Source organism: Momordica charantia (genome assembly GCF_013281855.1).
Source record: "Momordica charantia cultivar OHB3-1 chromosome 2 unlocalized genomic scaffold, Mcharantia_2.0 BLBB01000002.1, whole genome shotgun sequence".
Lineage (NCBI taxonomy): Eukaryota > Viridiplantae > Streptophyta > Magnoliopsida > Cucurbitales > Cucurbitaceae > Momordica > Momordica charantia.
In genome coordinates this window covers 6,044,524-6,061,804 of record NW_028275160.1, presented here as the reverse complement: position 1 = coordinate 6,061,804, position 17,281 = coordinate 6,044,524, and the positions used below count along the sequence as shown (strand labels likewise).

General features: G+C 36.6%; 3 protein-coding genes across 3 annotated transcripts; 1 reads left to right on the top strand and 2 right to left on the bottom strand.

Moving 5' to 3' along the window:
* The first annotated feature begins 3,232 nt into the window (after nt 1-3,232).
* SCL14 (SCARECROW-like 14) lies at nt 3,233-6,326 on the top strand. The gene is made up of 2 exons (XM_022292730.2): nt 3,233-3,423; nt 3,614-6,326. The coding sequence occupies exon 2, from the start codon at nt 3,616-3,618 to the stop codon at nt 5,977-5,979; it is 2,364 nt and encodes a 787-aa protein (XP_022148422.1). The 5' UTR covers nt 3,233-3,423; nt 3,614-3,615; the 3' UTR covers nt 5,980-6,326.
* Nucleotides 6,327-8,350: 2,024 nt separating this feature from the next.
* Nucleotides 8,351-10,677, bottom strand: LOC111016990 (scarecrow-like transcription factor 11 (SCL11)). Its single transcript, XM_022292611.2, has 5 exons — nt 10,474-10,677; nt 10,150-10,250; nt 9,529-9,610; nt 9,339-9,424; nt 8,351-9,040 (listed from the first exon to the last, which is right to left on the bottom strand). Exons 1-5 carry the CDS (start codon nt 10,513-10,515, stop codon nt 8,773-8,775), a joined length of 579 nt encoding a protein of 192 aa, XP_022148303.1. The 5' UTR covers nt 10,516-10,677; the 3' UTR covers nt 8,351-8,772.
* Nucleotides 10,678-11,108: 431 nt separating this feature from the next.
* LOC111017024 (ATP-dependent zinc metalloprotease FTSH 10, mitochondrial) lies at nt 11,109-17,281 on the bottom strand. Its single transcript, XM_022292660.2, has 8 exons — nt 16,942-17,281; nt 16,592-16,838; nt 16,314-16,385; nt 15,310-15,443; nt 14,495-14,974; nt 13,585-14,352; nt 12,508-12,735; nt 11,109-11,744 (listed from the first exon to the last, which is right to left on the bottom strand). Exons 1-8 carry the CDS (start codon nt 16,990-16,992, stop codon nt 11,259-11,261), a joined length of 2,466 nt encoding a protein of 821 aa, XP_022148352.1. The 5' UTR covers nt 16,993-17,281; the 3' UTR covers nt 11,109-11,258.

Genomic DNA, 17,281 nt, shown 5'->3' with positions numbered 1-17,281 from the left:
CTTTCATTCTAATTCTTCACATCTCGAATATTTTACATCTTTAGTTTCTCATTAATCGTTGAGCAAAACGTTCATCTATTTTGTAACCTGATGCATGATTTGTTGTATGTATTTCAAATACAAAACAATCCGATGCATTAATTTATTTAATTATTGGTAAATGTTAGTAATGCTTTATCTATATTGTTTAATTATTTTTAACTATCAGACCATATAATAAGACACCCGCGGAGCTGCTATAACGTCAATCTCGTTGAAGTCGAAAAACAGTCTATTTTGAGCATGTTCATTTCCTCGCGTGATTAAGGTTCATGAGAAGATTGAACAGACATGAGGTAAGTTCGATGTTTTGGGAAAAATTATTTCTAAAATAAGACAAATTTTGTAACGGGATAAGAAACGTCGAGAGGATTGACGAATCTAAGAGAGGGATCCAGAATCTGAGGAAGCGACTGGAATCGTTCAAAGGCGCTCCAACCCTTATGGTTATGGATAAGGATAAATAAATATAAGCAAGTCTATTAGTACACAACACTCGTATATTATATCATTTTCCCCCATAATTGGATTGCAAGTTGTAGGTATATAATAAAGCGCAATTTTCTTTCCATTTCGTTGACATCGTAGTAAAGAATAATAATTTTTGAAAAGTCATGGTAAACAGTGTTATATGGTTGATATCTATAAATCACTTTTCATCTCTAGAAGAAAATACCAATGTCTTAATCATATGAGTTAAATTATATAAGTTAGTCAGAGAATTTGTATGTACATGAGCTAAATTTATATATTAACTAAGATAATAAAATTATGGTCAAATTATAAATTTTATCCTAAATAGTCCTATCATATTGCATACATGAGATATATATATATATATATATATATATTTTTGAAAGAGATTGTTAACAATAATATTATGATTTAAGTTTGGGTATTTACAAAATAAGGAAAAATGAGTGGGTTTTCAAATATCATTTGAGGGCGATTAAGTTCAACTACAGAGACTCAAATCTAATCTAAAATAAAAAGAAACTAAATTAAAATGGCATTATATTTTATAATTATTTAAATTACACAAATAGAATAAAAATAGAAGTGAATTTCTTGGGGAACAAGTCGAGGCAGAGCACAAGAATGATCAAACTTGAAAGGGTCAAAATTGCCAATGTTCAAAAGCAGCAGACAGACACACAGACAATGACGGCAGCCTGAAATGGTCCAAACTCCAAACACAAACAAAAACAAAATAAATATTATCTTCCCATTTTCCCACAGCATCTGACTTTTGAACAAAAAGCACTTTTCCACAAATCACAAAATCCGAACGGATTCAGTGTATTCCACTTCTTCCTAAACCCTTTTCCCCTTATCATAATGATGTTGTCCTTCACCTTTTTGTCTGGTCAATTTCTTGCCCAAATCACAGTCCTCAATACCCATAGAGGTGTAACTGAGTCAGGTTGGGATGATTTTCAAACTCAATATCATGAATCTATTTCATCCACATCCAAGTCAAGTCATCTCAATCAAATTAATAAATTTTGCTACTTTCTTTTCTATAACCTTTTTGACTTGGACAAGATCGGAGTCTCTGTTAAGGATCTTAAATTTAAAAAAATAAAGGATCTAGAAAAGATTTATAATAAACCTGAACTATTTCTGATATGGTATCAGAACCCAACAAACTCAGATGAGCATCCGATCCAAAAATAAGATCCGTCTATAATTGATGGGACAAAAAGAATCATGATCTTGCGGAAATCCATGGATCTTAATAGGCTCTATTCGATTTATTCCATATATAGCTAAATGGAAGATACTAGTTTAATAGTGGAAATTCGAGTCTAAGCTAATGTCGCTTGTCAACACAAATCAAAGATAAAATCCTATACTCATGGACCGAATTATGATCCAAGCACATTTTAGGCATGGGGCAACAATTGGCTCATGTCTATAAAATAACACTTCTCTTCCAAAAGCACTTGATAAATTTACCATATTATGCAAGTCAACCCACATGTCATCAAAAATTGAAAATAAACCTCTACATCTACAATCATATCGCTATTTCAAGTAACTCAAAATTGATTGATACCTTGCCGATCAAATTGCAGAATAGAAAAGAACTACAAATTAAATTAAAAATAGACCTTACAATTGAAAGAACCAAAAGTATATTCCAATTTAAAGTTTAGAGTATTGATCAAGCTTTGAGAAAAACAGGTTAGTCAATGCATACAAGGTTGAATGGACTGGTTGCAGGAAAAAGTGGAAAAATTATACTAAATTATTCAAACCTCTATTCTAAGAATAAACCGAAGAAATGGACCTATTTTTCTTTATTTTATTGTCATTTTCCACCTTCACAATTTTTTTAGTACAACGCGTGAATGGAGAATCGAACTTACAACCTCTTGGTTGGAGATATATACCAATTACTACTTAACTATTCACAACTTCCTTGCTTATAAATTTGGTAGTCACAATCTCATTAATACCTAATATTCAATATCTAGAGCTTGACCAAAAAATTAATATTTCAAGACCTAATATATATACATAAGAGAGTGATAGAAGGGATAACAAAGCTAGAGCTTGACCATTATACAATCGTAATCCAAAGGAAAACAAGAGCACGTGGGCAATTAAAGTCAAAACCAGAGAAGTATTAGCAAAGCAGGGTGCTATGACCATACTTACTCTGTAATCTTATTTAATTAATTATTTTTAAAATTGTCCCGATGCTTTAGAATTTATTCTATATACTTTCATGTATCTAAATTTAGTTACGGTAATTTCAATAAATCTTAAAATTAATCTTCATGGTTAGTTTATAGTTAACTTCTACTCGAAAAATGAAAAAAACTACGCTATTATTTTTTAAATTATTATCAAAATCTCTATTATTTTTAAAAGTGCATAGGGATATCTCTCCCTCCCAAGAACTTCTCGCCTTCTTCTTTTTCTCTATCCTTCAATCCTTTGTCTCCATTTTTTTCTCAACTGTAACCTCATTTTTCTCTTTTCTTTCGTTTTTTTCCAACCTAATACCGTTCAAATTCAGGGGATACAAAATAAATCTTCACAATATAAAGGTACACTATAAATAAATATATAACAATTTTATGTTTGTTGGAAACCAATTCTCTTGTTAGTCGAAAATGGGAAAAGAAAGCACAAATTTTGAAGAAGCTAGAATCTACCTGATCGCAGTGAATCCAGTCCACGGGAGCGACGGCTAACCATTACAAACAAAGACAAATCCCTTAATCGCTTCGTTTGCGAGTCACTCTCAAGCAGTCGTTTCCAGGAAAGTTCCGAAGAACACAATATTTATTTCGACCTTATAAGCCTAAAAACCTACTGTCTCCCCCCAATCGTTTACTGCTCCTCTCCATTTAATTTCCTCCATCTTTTCAGGTAAGCTATAAACTTCTTTCCCTTTTTCTGTCGGTTGCTTTTCCCCTCTTCTAGCTTTTGATTCTGTTCATTTGTCTGCGACCTTCTGTTCTTCTAGCTCCAAGTTTTAAGAACTACTACTTGTTCTTGCTGCTTTTGTTCCTCTAAGTAATTGGGTTTTCTTGTTAAACACTGTTTCTATCGTTGGTAGCTATGGATCCAAACTTCAATGGATTCCCAGATCGTAGAGTTGATTATCAGACCCCTTTAGCCCAATTAAATGATCCTCCCAATTATTTGACTGATGGGTTCAGAGTGAACGATCGGACTTCTTTGCCCACTTCGTATCTGTACCCTGAACTCGAAAAGAGTTTCGAATTCAACGAGCCATCTCTGGATCTTTTTCCCTTTGTGGGGAATTCCCTTTTCCCCTACGAATCGGACCCTAACAATTTTTCATCGGGGTCGAGTGAGAGGCGGGAAGGGGAGTCGTTTTCTCGGTCGGTGAGGTTGAGCTCGGACGGGGGTGGTCCCGGGGTATCTTCAGGCTTCAGCCCTGGTGGTGACTCTTCCTCGGACGAGAGTGACTTTAGGGAAACAGTTCTCAATTACATAAGCCAAATGCTTATGGAGGAGAATTTGGAGGAGAAGCCCTGTATGTTTTATGATCCTCTGGGGCTTAAAGATACTGAGAAATCGTTCTATGATGCTCTTGGTAAGAACTACCCTCCTTCGCCTAACCAACCTCCCCTGGATTGTGAGAGCTCTGAAGATGCTTGTCATGGAAATGACAGTGATCATGCTGGTAGTGTTAGTATTGGCACCAGCAATTCGCCTGACCCGCAATGGGTTGTTGATCCTGGAGAGTATAAGCCCTCTATACTTCCAACGTCTTTTCCTGTCAGCTCCTATCAGTCGAATTTCGAGCTCAGTTCTGGCAGCCAAAACAACCTGACTATTAACAGTCATCAGCTAGTCACTGAATTGTTGGCTCAGAATATCTTTAGTGATAGCACTTCCATCTTGCAATATAAGAAAGGGTTGGAGGAGGCTAGTAAGTTTCTTCCGGGAGTTAGCCAGCTGAATATCGATCTGGGCAGTGGCCTGTTGACAGGAGTAGCTTCTAAGGTCATGGATACAACAGCAACAGTGAAGGATAGAAGGGAGAATTCACCGAATGGATCGAAGGGAAGGAAAAATCATGAACGTGGAGATGTAGACTTGGATTTGCAAGAAGGGAGAAGAAACAAGCAGGCTGCCGTTTATGTGGATGAGGAAGAATTATCTGACATGTTTGATAAGGTATTACTATATGATTGTGGAAATGAAACCTCTGCAAATGGTGGGTGTGAGAAATTGCAGTCTACCGTACAACTTCATGGATCGATTGCTGGGAAAGCTCGGGAAAGGAAACAGGAGAAGAGAAAAGACTCTGTGGATTTGAGAAATCTTCTGATTTTATGCGCACAAGCTGTGTCTACTGATGACCGTCGGATTGCTCACGAACTACTTAGGCAGATTAGGCAGCATTCTACAACGATTGGTGATGGTTCCCAGAGAATGGCTCATTTCTTTGCTAATGCTCTTGAGGCTCGCATGGTTGGCACTGGCACAGGAAGCAAAATGTACTATGAAACACTAGCGCAAAGCAAGATTTCAGCTGCTGATATGTTGAAAGCTTACCAAGTTCACCTTTCATCCTGCCCTTTTAAGAAACTCTCGCTCTTTTTCATGATTAAAATGGTTCTGAAGGTTGCAGAGAAGGCCAAAAGTCTTCATATTATTGATTTTGGTATTTGCTATGGTTTCCTCTGGCCAATGTTAATTCAGTTTCTTTCCCAACTCCCTGATGGTCCACCCAAGCTACGCATTACTGGTATAGATCATCCTCAACCAGGATTTCGTCCAGCAGAAAAAATTGACGAGACAGGTCGACGTTTGGCTAAGTACTGCGAGCGCTTTAAGGTTCCTTTTCAATATCAAGGGATAGCATCACATAACTGGGAAACTATCCGAATTGAGGACTTAAAGCTTAATAGCAGCGATGTCCTTGTTGTGCACAGTTTCTATAGGTTTAAGAACCTACTTGATGAAACTGTTGAAGAAAGTAGTCCAAGGGATGTTGTTCTGCGTTTAATAAGGAAGATGAATCCAAACATCTTCGTCCATTCCGTGGTTAGTGGATCCTACCACGCGCCCTTCTTCATAACGCGGTTTAGGGAGGCCCTCTTCCACTTCTCTGCATTATATGATGCTTTAGATGTTAATTTACCTCGTGAAAGTGAAGAGAGGATGATGATAGAGAGAGAGTTTCTTGGGCGCCAAATTATGAACGTAGTAGCATGTGAGGGTGTTGAGAGGGTCGAAAGGCCTGAGACCTACAAGCAGTGGCATGTCCGGTGTATGAGAGCGGGTTTCAAACAGCTTCCTTTAGACCAGGAGATCATGAACAAGTTCAGGTGCAAGTTAACATGCAATTACCACAAAGATTTTGTACTTGATCAAGACGATGGCTGGATGCTACAGGGATGGAAAGGCCGGATTGTGTATGGTTCTTGTTGTTGGGTGCCAACATAGAAACGTTGCTCGCTAGAACTCGGGATCGGAAAACGGTACTCCTCACAACGACGTGAGAGACATAGATGAGAGGTGCATTCAACTAGATGATGAAGATTGAGATACTGTTCTCTCTACGGCTGGGAGACATGAAGGCCAAGCCCTGAACAAGACGCTAAGCTTGTCTCAGTTTGTTTCACTAGTTAGATCTGTTCAATGCATGAACTTGTAACATTAATAGGAATGAAAATGACAGCCATGAACTGTGGAACTAAGCATGTTGATGTAGTCATCAGGAGAATAGTGTATTTTGTAAATGAGTAGTTTGAGTAGCAATACATTTTCCAGCAAGCACTATTGAGTCGTAATTAGACTGAATTGATCCAATTCGAATTCTATGGCCCATAAGATGATCAGCCAGCAGGGACTTTTGTCAAAGATGAATAACAATCCATCTCGAGTTTGGAATACTTCAAATATATCATGGATACCAATCAAATTCAATAATAAATCTGTACCATAGATACAGTCCATTTGGATGACTTTTTCAGAAATATTATTTTCCTCAAAACGGTTTTTCATTTAAAAATTGTCAGATTCTGGGTGTTCCTAGACAATATCACCTCTCTATTTCCTACGATTTCAACATGTTCTTAGAAATTAAAATAAATAATATTTTTGAGAAAAAACCTTTCTCAAACACCATATTTCAAATTCCAACAGAAATATTTTAAACAACAATCTGTCTGAGGATGGGAATTATCAGGGTGAAAAAGATAATAAAAATATGATTGGATTCAATGTTCAAACTCTCCGATTGAGACTTGAGATTGCATCATTACTTCATTATGGGCTTCTCTTTCAACCCTGATTCCTGAAAGTGACTAATGTTCCATAATTACATCATAGTATTTTTCTGGCATTTCAATAAAGGATCCAAACTTCACTCCTATTTCTGATGATTATCCGATTATGTTCTCATGTTCCAACAAAGCTTCCGCTGATATAGCTAGATGAGTCCAAACTAGTTTCCTAAGAAAAAATTTACTTATTTACTATCAACCACGCCATTATTATTTAAAAATGATGCGAGATCTAATTGCAGTGAAGAATTATTTATTTAAAAAAATAATTGGATGAAAAAAAAAAGAATAGGTATTGCCAATGCGCTCGTACCTTTGAAATCAAATCTTAATTCTCTGTTATCCATTATTGTCAATGCTCTCGTACCTTTGAAATCAAATCTTAATTCTCTGTTATCCATCGTCACCATAATGGACCATTATCCTACCATCAAAAGTTTATAGGATAGAAATATTAATGATACATCGCCAAAAATTATGATCCATTGAGTTATCATGAATCTTTTGAGTCCATGTCAACCTTTTATCTGATAAATGAACCCCTTCGGAAAATTGAGATTTGTTGCACATATTAGCTCAAAAATTTGAGTAAGAAATACCATCCAAGAAACTATAAATGACCTATCGAGGCATTTGCAATTTCACAATTTAAACTAGAACGTGTGGCTTAGAAATCAAACAATCTCCATATTGTTGATTATATACCACTTGTTTCCAATGGCCGGTTCTTATCCAAATCTGCGTGTTAACAGCGATAGATTATCCCGAAACAGGACTAGATCCTGAATCAAGGCCACAAGTTTCTGCTTGGAAAAATATTGCTAGTGCTTTGCTGTTTCATTTCAGTACGATCGGATTGAATCCCAGAGTTGGAGACTAAACAAATTCGAGGACTTAGTATGAATGGAAATGAGGTACCTGTTGTGAAGTGTGAGCGGTATGTTCCAGCTCAAACATCTACTTGATAAGATGATCCATTGAAAAAAACTAACAGCAGTGGGAGATTCGTAAAGGAGTGAGCTTCAGACACATACATGTGGATAATATTAGTCTGAATTGGGTGGTTCGGCTGCATTAAAGTTGTTTACAAGCAACTATTTTCTACAAATATACTTAATATGCATGTCTACAAAAGAAAAAATCAAATTCTTCCAAACACAACAGCACCATCAAAGTGGTAGAGCAGAAAGCTAACTGGGATCTGAAAGACTTTATCCTTGAGAATTTTCAATATGATGGAGAGGGGGAATCATAAATGCTATATCCTGTCAGATTCCTAAGGGCAAAGCTTTACATCTAACATTTGCAGACTTCCTCATGAAAATCACATCACTTTGCAACTTCAATAAGAACATACTATACATTATAGATATATTGTTTGCTTTTATGCTTCCAGAAAAAAGATAACGATAATAATAGACACTAGTCACACTCCATTCGCTAGAAAAATAAACAGTAAAAAGATCAAACCAAACATAAATGAAGCGGATAACCAAAATGCTCTGAGGGGGAAAATGGAAACACCAACCTTGAACACAGAAATCTAACGAGTCAAAAATTAATTATACTCCATCTCGTACCATACCATCATTACTTAATCTCCACTCTTGTCACTCACTAAAAAATATAATTTGTACGCTATATTTTTCCATTTGCAATACAACTGAATTTTGCAGATATCTAATCTTTTAGGAAATTAGACAATACTCCAAGTGCTGGCCTTCATTCTTGATCAGGATTACAGGAACGTATGAATTAAGGAACTCAAATGAGGTAGATGTGTAACATCTAATTTTTTGAGAGAAGGGGTGGTAATTGACACTTCCAATTAATTGATCAGGCAATTCTAAACAGTCCTACATGCCCAGCAATTATGGCAAGAAATCCAGACAATTTCCTAAGAGCATAGGAACTGGATTCTCCACCCGTCTAAAGACTCACCCACATAAGCTTATCCGCTCTTATTTGGAGTCTTAGAGGGTCTAAGAACATTCCAGTCCAACTTTCCACCCTTTGGTTTCTTGAATAATCGTTTACCGTTATTAAATGATGGCTGCTGATTGTCCCGTACACTTTTTTGAAATTTAGTTTGATGCTGTTGCTGTCCATCAAGTTCAGGCACTACTTCAGATTGTTTCCTTTTAAGGTCCCCATTAGCCTCGTAATCATTTTCACCAATGTTTGAGCACACTGCTTCATTTTGTGAAGAACCATTTTCTCTGGGGAACAAAAATTCATGTCTAGAGATGAAAGGGTAATAAAGAAATAAGGAAAGAAAAAAAAAAGGAATGAGAATGGTACTTTCAAGTGGCTTTCTTTGTGAATGAATGTGTATACAACCACCCCCCCCCCCCCACACCCAAAAAAAAAAAGGAAACTCTCTCTTTTACCTTGTATATTTCATAAAAAAATTATAAAAATAGAATGAAAGTTGCTAAAAGGATTATAGAATATCCTGTACGCAAGCAATAATTTCACAGGGGAAGACGGAAACGGATCTGAAAGCATAACCCTAACCTTGATGAAAGGTTTCCACTGTGATTTCCAGATGAAGAGGCGGGAACTTCTTGCTGACCTAAGCTAGCTACTTCTTCATTGAGTTTCTATCATGACAAAGCATTGATGTGAGAATAAGGAAGCCAGATCAGGAAACACAGAATGCTATAGTCATCAGATCAACTTTTGGGCACTGAAAACATATACTCACATCAATAGAAGGATTAAAGCTTTGAAAAGACATTCGACCTTTAAGAGCCCCTGGATGAGGATCTCCTTCAACTAAAACCACACTACACACATGAAAAAAAAAACATGGTTGGAGAAATAAAATATATAGAAGAGCTAGTTGACCAAAAAAAAAAGTAACTATCATGGCAATAAGAAGGGATTAGTTTTGAGATGAAATGATATCAGAATACAGACACAAACAAAGGGCTCTCGTTCTATCCTTAACTTTCTGTATGCAAGGTAGATACAAAAATAAGTTTCAGTAGAAAGTTAACGATTATTGCAGCACATTAATTTCATCCGAGACATACATTTCAGTCTATCCCATCCAGAAAAACAAAAGTCCAACAATAATGATAAAGAGTCACAAAAAAAAAACCAAAAATACATAATCCATCAAGGTTTCAAATGCATCGTCCGCTTTCAGGAAATCAAATGCTCCGGAGGAATAGCGCGTTAGATTTTCATATCGTTTGTTACATTGAACTAATGAAAAAAAAACAAACAAACAAACAAAAATCATAAACTATCAGAGAAGCCAGAGGAACAACCATAAATAAAAAGTAAGTAACAGAACAATTAAGAATACCGACAAGCCTACCACTTTTTGATTATAGAACTCGAAGGAAAGAAACTCTCATCAGGTTTTACTTCTTCTTCTTTGTTAGGTTGCTCCTCTCTCTGAGCCGCCCTTTGCATGAACTAATGACATTCAAGAAAATAATAATAACTCACATGACTTCATGGTTAACATTTTAAATCAGTTCTCCATTAGTTCAAAGCAAAAAACTGAAACAAAATGAAGAAATCTCAGATAAATTTTGGCAGTTCCCTGTGCCAATTAATCGAAAACACAGAAAGTTAAAGCCCTAACGGAGCATAAGAAGGCACTAAATCTGAAAAAAATTTCAGAAGCTTAGTTTACCTTTAAGTTTCTTAATGTATTAGAAAGCTCGCGCTTCGCCATATTAGGTAGCACAGAGGAAAGCTTGAACCAAGAACTTCACCCGCCGATTTCTATTCTGTGTCCCTTTCGCGTTCGCGGGCGCGCACAACCTCGAAACTCTCTGTATTCTGCGGGAGGGAATGAGGGTTTCCTCCAGGATCAATGTTCAATTTGTTGGTTACCCAACCCCGAGTTAGACACCAAATTACAGATATACCCCAGGTTTCAAATATCCATGGATGAAAATATCAACGTCTTAATTTAATGTCGATAGAAACACTATAAGATGTGGATGAATATTTTTTGAAAGGTTATAAAAATAAATGAAATTTGTAAAAAATATTTAAATTAACGAAGCATTTTACCATTTTTTTAAAATGTTAAAAAAAGATTAAAATTAATATTATACCTATCAGTGATATTTAGTTTTTTTTTAAGATATTAGTGAATTTTTTTTTTGAAATATTATATAATACATATATAGCTGAAATGCAATAAAAAAACATGTCTTTTTCAATTAGAAAATAATAATAATAAAATTAATTAACCTTATAAACTCGGTTGTCTAGATTGTAAAAGGCGTATTCAGGGGAGAGATCTTGCAAAGACAACCATTAATCTATCAAACTAAATTTATCAACTATTCAAATATTATATCAGTAAAAATAATTAAAATGCTATGGTTACAAAATCTGTCCATTTGCAAAAATGAAGAGAAAAATGGGAAAAAAATAACTTAATGTACACACTACTGCTTCCCAAGTTTATGTGGGTACGACTTGTGGTTCTAAGGGTGTAGAACCATCCTCCTCGCCTGCTTGAACTGGGGTTGCTGGCGTTTCAACACTTTTCTCATCCGACTCCACGAAACCTTGCTTGAATCTATCGTAATTCGTTAACTCGCTTGATTTAAATGGTCGCTCGCCCAGCACCCGAACCAAGTCTTCTTGGTGAAGAACTTCCTTTTCAAGCAACAACTCTGCAATTTGAGCCACTTGTTCTTTGTGTTCCTCTATCAGCTGCACTGTGCGTTCGTATGCCTTACCGACCCATTCTCGCACTTCCCCGTCGATTATTGCAGCAGTCTTGTTACTGTAAGGTTTGGACATCTCAAAGGCGTCCTCTCTTTGAGGAAAAGAGAGAAGCCCCACTTTATCACTAAAACCGTACACTGCTACTTGAGCATAGGTCATCTTTGTGACTTTTTCCAAGTCATTTTGAGCTCCAGTGGAGATTCTGCCTATTAAAACCTGCATCAAACAAAATTATCCTCCTCAACCAAATGAAACAAACATAAAGTTCGTCATTTATATATTGAACTCGATTTTGGAAGTCTGACAGAACCAAAAGAACTAGAATAGTATTAAATATAAAAGATTGAACAATACAATAACTCCCAAGCATTCGATCTATTTGGACCCTTCTCTCAGGTATTCTTACTCGAGCCTACATCCCCACAATTGTCTCACCATTTATAATCAATTATTCTTGAGTAATGACTAATATACTCTTAATACCCCAATACGAACTCCTAGAGGCAAAAACAACAAGCAGCTATCCGTACTAACACCCTTTGATTTAAGATTATTGGACATTCTACTAACGACAGGTAACAGAATCCCAACATGACAAGTTATTATTTATAGATGTGATAAAAGAGGTTCATAAGGCAGCCTTTGGATTTGATGATCTGTAATCTGTACCCTTTCAACCTCTTTTTTGTTTTTGAATGAAAATTAAGCCGTAAAATAAATCCTCAAACCCAACATAATTATTGGCTTTCAAACCCTATCGAACCCCTCTCCAACTCTCACATCACTGAAGCCAAACCCTTCCACATGAACTTATATGCCACATTTACAGATAACGAACTACAGTGGAATTATGTTATGGACTTACCAATGATAAAGATTTCAGTAAACTTCGGTCAAAAGATAGGGACAACACTACAAAGCTCATAAAGGCTACATATATTAAATTCGACTACACAAATACTGATAAAGATTACTATACCTGTTCAGCAGCACGACCACCAAGGGTCATACAAGTCATATCGAAAAGTTGCTCCTTGGTCATGAGAAGATTCTCATTGGGAACATACTGTGCAAACCCTAAAGCAGCCGTACCACGAGGAACAATTGTTACTTTTAACAAAGGTTCGGCGTGCTCCAAGAACCAGCCAGCAACAGCATGACCTGACTCGTGATAGGCAACGGTTCTGCGCTCCAACTTGCTAATCACCTGCTCAGAAAACAGGAATATTTAATGGTACAGAGTGGACAAAATTTACATTGGGTCAAATTCCTTTGACAACGTTATCCAGGAACATGCTAGAGCTTAATACTATCTTGATAGTAAAAAATGTTATTAAGATACTTTATGCGCGTGGTTTTGTCAAGATTATAGTTGCATTGTTCATCAATGTTTATTCTATTGTATTGGAATTTTGTTCTTATTTGATTTTTTTCCCTTTTTATCCTCACTTCCTTTGAGAGTTGTATCCTTGCATTTTCTTCCATTTCATTGAACATTTTGTTTCTTGTTAGCTTTCAGCATTTCCTATTTTAACAAGTTAACAATTAATAATACTACTACTGTGGCCTCTCCTCACAGCAGCCTAATAACAAATTAACGGCCAAGATGGCCACTGGATAAGAATACTAATTCATAAACCAGATATGTACACACTACAATGTCTACAAGATTAAAATCAGATGTCAAAAAAGGAGTTTCTAAACTAAAAACATTATTCACTGAGATTAGGTGTAAAGTTTATTGAATCATTAATCGACAATATCCATCAACCTTCTGAACTCAAGATACTAGGCCATTGGGATTTCAAATATGCACACCATATAATAGATACTGAAGATTTCAGGACGAGAAGAAAAGTAATTTCTTCTATTAAGCAATATTGCTTTTAAAAAATGTCTCCCCACCCCTAATCCATCTAGTGTTGGCCAAATTGAGAAGAGATGAAGGGCAAATTTTATAGTGACAGATGTTCATTAATTGCTTTGTTCTTCTTTTCCATAGAACCTATAACTCTAATAGCTGTAAATTATCAAGTGATGGATGTCGATTAGTTACCTTGTTCTTCTTTTCCAAACCACCTATAACTCTATCAATAGCTGCTTCAAAATCTTCCATCTTGACCTGCGTGCCCTCACTCCTTGCAGCAATCAATGCAGCTTCATTACAGACATTAGCAATGTCTGCTCCAGCAAATCCAGGGGTTAATGCTGCAAGCCTTTGTGAGTAATATGATGGCTCATGGTCAAGTTTAATCTTTTTTAAGTATATCTGAAAAATTTGCTCACGACCATTGATGTCGGGCTTGTCAATTGTAATTTGACGATCAAATCGACCAGGTCTTAATAAAGCTTTGTCTAAGATATCAGGTCTATTAGTTCCAGCAAGTACAACAACACCAGATGTGGTTCCAAAGCCATCCATCTCGACCAACAATTGATTTAGAGTACTTTCTCGCTCATCATTAGAGCCCGAGAAACCTCCACGTCCTCTTGCTCGACCAATTGCATCAATCTCGTCGATAAAAATTATACTAGGAGCACACTGCCTGGCTTCTTGAAACAAGTTTCTAACCCTTGATGGTCCAACACCAACAAACATCTCCATGAAATCTGAACCAGATATAGACAGGAAAGGCACACCTGATTCACCAGCAGTTGCTTTTGCCAGTAAGGTCTTTCCCGTGCCAGGAGGTCCAACCAAAAGTGCACCCTTTGGAATTTTAGCCCCCAATTCCTCATATTTTCTAGGATTCTTTAGGAAGTGCACGAACTCCATTATTTCTTGCTTTGCCTCGTCACAACCAGCAACGTCTTTGAAGTAGATCTGAAAAAGAATGGAAAAAGGTGGAAAATATGTGCATTAACACAACAGCGACATCGAGGAGGGAACCTTTGTAGATCCCCAAATTATTATAAGACAAATATTGTAGAAGAATATAACAAAGAAACATAACAAATATCTATACCTTATTCTTAGCATTCTTATCCACTTTAGTGATATGAGCTTTCCCTATATTAAATATTCCTCGACCACTCCTTCCACCACCCCCGCCCCCAACACCTAGTCCTCCTTGCATTCGGCGGCCCATATAAAAGAGGGTCCCCAAAAGCAAGAGTGTTGGTGCAAATCTGATCAATTCTTGATACCAGACCATTTCAGAGACATATGTAACTGGAATAAAATCATGTGGGTCAATATTCAATGCCTCTTGAGCTTCCTCTAACTTCTCCTCAAATGACTCAACACTTCCAATATTGAAGAAACATTTATATTGGCCCCCATTTCCTATTGTGGGAGCACCACTTGAAGAACCTTGGATGACTTCGCTTGTTTGATTGCTAGGGGAACTCCTCACAAATACTTTTGCAACTGATTTATTAGAAACAACGATATGGTCTACTAGGCCAGGTTCCAGATACTTGTTTTTAAACTCCTGGAAGCTAATCTGCAGAGACAAAAATTCCAGATGATTAACAGATCAAGATGCCACAGGTGAAAATATGCAAAACATCCCAAGGGGGAGGAAGGGGAAAGGATGAATAAGTGAATTACAGTTGGATAAGAGAGGGGGATGTTGGAACAAAAATAGATATAAAAAAACCACTTCCCTAGTATTCATAAACCCAAATATGATATCTAAAAAACTTTTACTAGAACTTTCATATCGGGTGCGATAGTATTTAAAAGGAAATATCAGATTTTTATTTTCTAGAAAACAACATCACCGCAATTAAATCAGTAAGGGATTAGATGGAAACTACTGTCCAAAACAAGTAATACCTGCTGTTGTTCACGAGGACCAAAAGAAAAGGAGGAAAGCAGAAGACCAATAACTACTAAAGGGGTGACTAAGTTCTGAAACTGCCTTATGAAGGTTTCCTGAAAATTCCCTTCATCCTCTGTATTTGAGTTACCTGAGATGAAAAAAACATAAAAATGGAACTTCTAAAACTTCCTGAATGAAATGCTTGAGCATAAAAGGTGGCAAATGCTGCATGCCAACGTCAACGAATTTGGTGTTGTTTCTACTTTCTTTGGCATTGTCCACAAACAAAAGCAATCAAAGATAGTAAAGTTCTTATACAAATTATTGATTGATTAACCAGCTACATGATACAAAAGTCAACTAACAAGCTGAGTTGCTCAATTAAAAATAAGCCGAGTACAATGGCCAAGGAAGCAATTGGTAGACCATTAGACAAACAGCGCTGAACAGTTTGGAGCAAATATCAAATACCAAAAATTGTTTACATTGATTTCAATATTTTAATCCTAGCTTTAACACCAGTTGCAAAAAAAGATGCAAGTATGTGGACAAGCTGAAGCCACAAAAATAATAAGAAGTAGACAAACAAAATGTGGCATAAGTAAACATAGGACTGAATAACTAACAAAGAGAAATTATTAAAACTGATGCCAGATAAAAAGAGTACCCAAAATAAATCATGCTTAAGCACAGATATAACTCTTCTGAATGCTGCTTACACGGTCCATCCAAGATCTAAATTATGAAATTTTGGTCAAGAACATGGCGAAGATACCATAGTACATGGAACAGACAACAAAAGTTGATCAGATCCTCAAAATAAAGTAATCCCCAAATTAAGACATCGGACATAGACCATACAGTCCTCTTAGTTTTTCCAGATCATAACTAACCTTTAATTAAAAAATACAAAACAAAACAAAAAACAAAAATGTTTTCAATCCAAAATCAGAAAAACAAATTTAAGAAAAAGTCCAGAAAATAGTCCTAATTGCAGCTAAGTAATAAAAGTTTTTACCTTTAGACTCAGATTTTTGCTCATTCCCTTTCGGAATTTCTTTCTTTTCTTTAGGATAGAAGTTCTCGTAGTCTGCAGAGTTGTAGCAACAAATTCACATTAGACCTAGAATTCACGCCACGATTGAAGAAAATGCATACACACATCAAGGCACCATTTCCTCAGCATTAAACACACTCGAGAAAGCAACAAAATAAAAATATTGAGCTACCACAAAAGCCACGAAAATGATTACGAAAGTCACCAGCTTTTTCAGAAGAAGGGTTTAAATTCCTTACTCTTCTTCTCCGGGGCTTCGCTCGAGAAGAAACGCCGGAGTTTCGGGTTCGCGATGATACAATTCAAGTCGGACAAACTAGCCTTGGGAATGAATTTGCTAGGCACCCCAACAAATGCAAAATAGCCTCTAAAAAACCCTAACAACCCATCTCTCTCTCCCAGGCAGGAATCGACCTGAGGCGCAGCCAAAATCTTCGGTTCATTGATGTTCTGAATCGCCGACCGTCCACCACCATACAAAAAATTCTACCATCCAGACGAAACACAAAAAAGAAAAATTACGAAACTTCCCCCATCCCCAGAGAAAATATCATCGAGAAAGAACAGAAAAAGAGATAGACCCACTTACTTGGGAGCGAGAAGAGCGCGGGAGAGAGCGGCTGAGCCTGGAAAATATCATAGCTCGAATAGCGGGAGTGGGATTTGAAGAAAAACGTCGAAAATCAAAGTGAGCAGCAGAATATCAATAGCAGGAACCCATTCCTCGGGATAAATGCAGAGCAAAGGGAGATGGAAGAATTGAAGAAATAGAAAGTCGAAATTGTAGGAATGGTTGTGATGATTTGATGAAATTGGCCGCTCGCTTGAATGCGGCTTGCGGAAAATGGAGGTCGGGTCGCCAATGAAGGGGATTCGGGGGGGCGAGAGAGATATTTTAGGAAACAGTATTTGGATTGAACTTTGGAGGA